Genomic DNA, 2,500 nt, shown 5'->3' with positions numbered 1-2,500 from the left:
GGTAATAAGAACGTCTCTGATGAGCATAAGTTAAACGCACTATACACAGCATGTGGTGATGAAATACAACTTAAGCTTGCCCATTGTAACAGGATGCCAGCACGTGAAGGGCTAAAAAGTGCTCTCTCGATCCTGGAAGAACAATTTGGTGATGAGCAAGAGTATATAGCAAGGTCTGTACACAACCTTGCAAGGGGACCAGTGATCAGTGACCAAGATTACTCAGCCATAAATGCACTTCATTGCCAGTTGTTATATTTCATGAGATCTGCAGAATCCTTTGAGAGAACCCAAGATTTCCAGAACCAGACCTTAGTGTTTGATATCATCAAGAGGTTTGACAAAGACTTACGTCGAAAATTTGTCCTTGATACACGGGGCCGGGACAAGATGACTATAATGGATATCCACAGTTTCCTGAAGAGAGAATTAAGAGTGGCAAGACGATTAAAAAAATGGGATGTTATGGAAGAAGCTCTGAAGACCAAGCCAAGTTGGAGTGAGGACAAAACCCATACATCAGAGTCTATGACCAACAGCAGACTCTTGAAAAGAACCAATCTTGTTGAAAGGGACAATTTTGGTTCAAGGGTGATAAAGGGACAACGAAGGGAAATTGGAATATCAACGCAAACCAATGGAATGTTAAGGAACTCTTATGAGAAAGAAACTTGTCCGTTATGTCGTGATCACCATCATCTTGCATTCTGTGCAATATTCAAAAGGTTACCAGTAGACCAACGCAAAATATTGGTGAAGGTACATGGAAAATGTTTCAATTGTACGAAGAGTAATCATTTGGCAAAGGATTGTAGGGCCCGTCCATGCGACATCGATAGGTGTGGGAGCCTCCACTCCAGATGGCTACATGAAAGGAAGCAAGAAATTAAGCAAGACCAATCAGAATCATCAAAATCAAGAAACAAGTGACAATTAAAGGAGGAATCTGTATACATGATGGGACATGATGACAAAACCCCAAGCAATGGTTACAAGGTGGCCTTACCTATTGTTCCAGTACTCCTATCACATCCTAAGAAACCTAATGGTAAAACTATTCGAACATGTGCCTTGCTAGATGCTGGTAGCACCAGATTTATTTTGTTCAAGACGAATAGCAAAATTTCTACAATTTGATGAAAGAGAAGGGGAGATCAAGATTACAACCCTTCTAAAGGAGGCTACTGAATGTATCTAAGAAACTGAAATCATGGTAAGAGGCCTCTTTGTGAAGAAGACAAACCCCTTACAGCTTAATAGAACCATCGTCCTAAATTCATTTCCTCATGGTCTTAGAAATGCGAAAGCTTCACCATGCGAAACATCCTGTTGGCCTCATCTTCGGGGTGGAATTGTTAGTTGGACAAGATGCTGCTTCCTTGATAATACCACTAGAAATTATAGGGGACATGATGGAAGTCCATACGCACTCAGAACTAAGCTGGGTTGGACAATTAATGGACCAGTGAATAGAGATGAAGGTGAGGCTGCAGCATTTGAAGCCTTCATAGATGAGACAATGGAGCGAACACAAAGGGATGCAACACTAGACAGACGAGTGAAAGTTTTGGAATATAGAGGGCCATGAAGACCCAGAGGAAAAAGGGAAATCTGTGGAAGACTAGAAGGTTTTGAAAATGTGGGAAGCTCAGGAGGAGCGAGTGGATTCTCACTACCAATTTCCTATACCGTTTAGGAATGAAGCTCCTGAGCTACCAAACAATAAAACCATGGCGTTCAAAAGGCTCATGTCACTAGGGGTCCGGCTCAGTCATAACGATAAGCTAAGATTGAAATACATTGACGAAATGTACTCGTGAAAATGGGTTATGCAGAGGTAGTTGACGACAATACAGGGACTCCAGGAAAAACGTGGTATCTCCCCCATCACCCGGTTTTTAACCCCAACAAACCAAATAAAACTAGAATAGATTTTAACTGTGCCGCTGCCTTTAAAGGGATCTCTCTGAACAGTCAAGTTTTTCGAGGACCAGATCTAACCAACGATCTCTTAGGGATACTCCTTAGATTCAGGGAAGGAAAAATAGCAATAGCAGCACTTGGTATGATATGGGATTTACACAATGATACTTTAAAGGTTAGAACAACCACACCCTCTAAGCCATGCACATGCTGTGGCATTCTTAGCATAATGAGCTCCATGTATGACCCACTAAGTGTACTGTCCCCATTTACAGTGAGAGCAAAGATGATTTTTCAAGAAGTGCGCCGAAAGGTCAGTTGGGACAAAGAATTAGCCCCAGAAAACGTGGCCAAGTGAAAGGTTTGGCTTTCAGAGCTTGAGATGCTAGAGGGACTTGCCTTCTCTCGTACTTACATACCTGAGGGCTTCACATCATCAGAAGGGATCGAGTTACACCATTTTTGTGATGCCTCACAAGCCTCTTATGCTGTTGCCTCTTATGTACGTTTCACATCCAAGAATAGTCTTATACATTGTGAACTGATTCTTACCCAAGCCAGACTAGCTCCTATCAAG

General features: G+C 42.0%; 2 protein-coding genes across 2 annotated transcripts in view; both read left to right on the top strand.

Annotated features, from left to right (window-relative positions):
• LOC122250277 (uncharacterized) overlaps positions 1–1,941 on the top strand; it is a 3,997-nt gene extending 2,056 nt beyond the window's left edge. Inside the window, exon 1 of the mRNA XM_086539752.1 lies at positions 1–1,941. This exon is cut by the window's left edge and continues 2,056 nt beyond it. Within this exon, the coding sequence (XP_086395878.1) occupies positions 1–930 (930 nt within the window). The 3' untranslated portion in view covers positions 931–1,941.
• A 364-nt stretch (positions 1,942–2,305) lies between these two features.
• Positions 2,306–2,500, top strand: part of LOC147472561 (uncharacterized) — a 2,079-nt gene continuing 1,884 nt past the window's right edge. The window contains exon 1 of the mRNA XM_086548018.1: positions 2,306–2,500. This exon is cut by the window's right edge and continues 473 nt beyond it. Within this exon, the coding sequence (XP_086404144.1) occupies positions 2,306–2,500 (195 nt within the window).

This window comes from Penaeus japonicus, unplaced genomic scaffold (genome assembly GCF_977035675.1).
Source record: "Penaeus japonicus unplaced genomic scaffold, GWHDUDI00000001_assembly GWHDUDI00000001, whole genome shotgun sequence".
Lineage (NCBI taxonomy): Eukaryota > Metazoa > Arthropoda > Malacostraca > Decapoda > Penaeidae > Penaeus > Penaeus japonicus.
The sequence above is the reverse complement of the archived record's forward strand: the minus strand, read 5'-3'. Positions and strand labels throughout refer to the sequence as shown.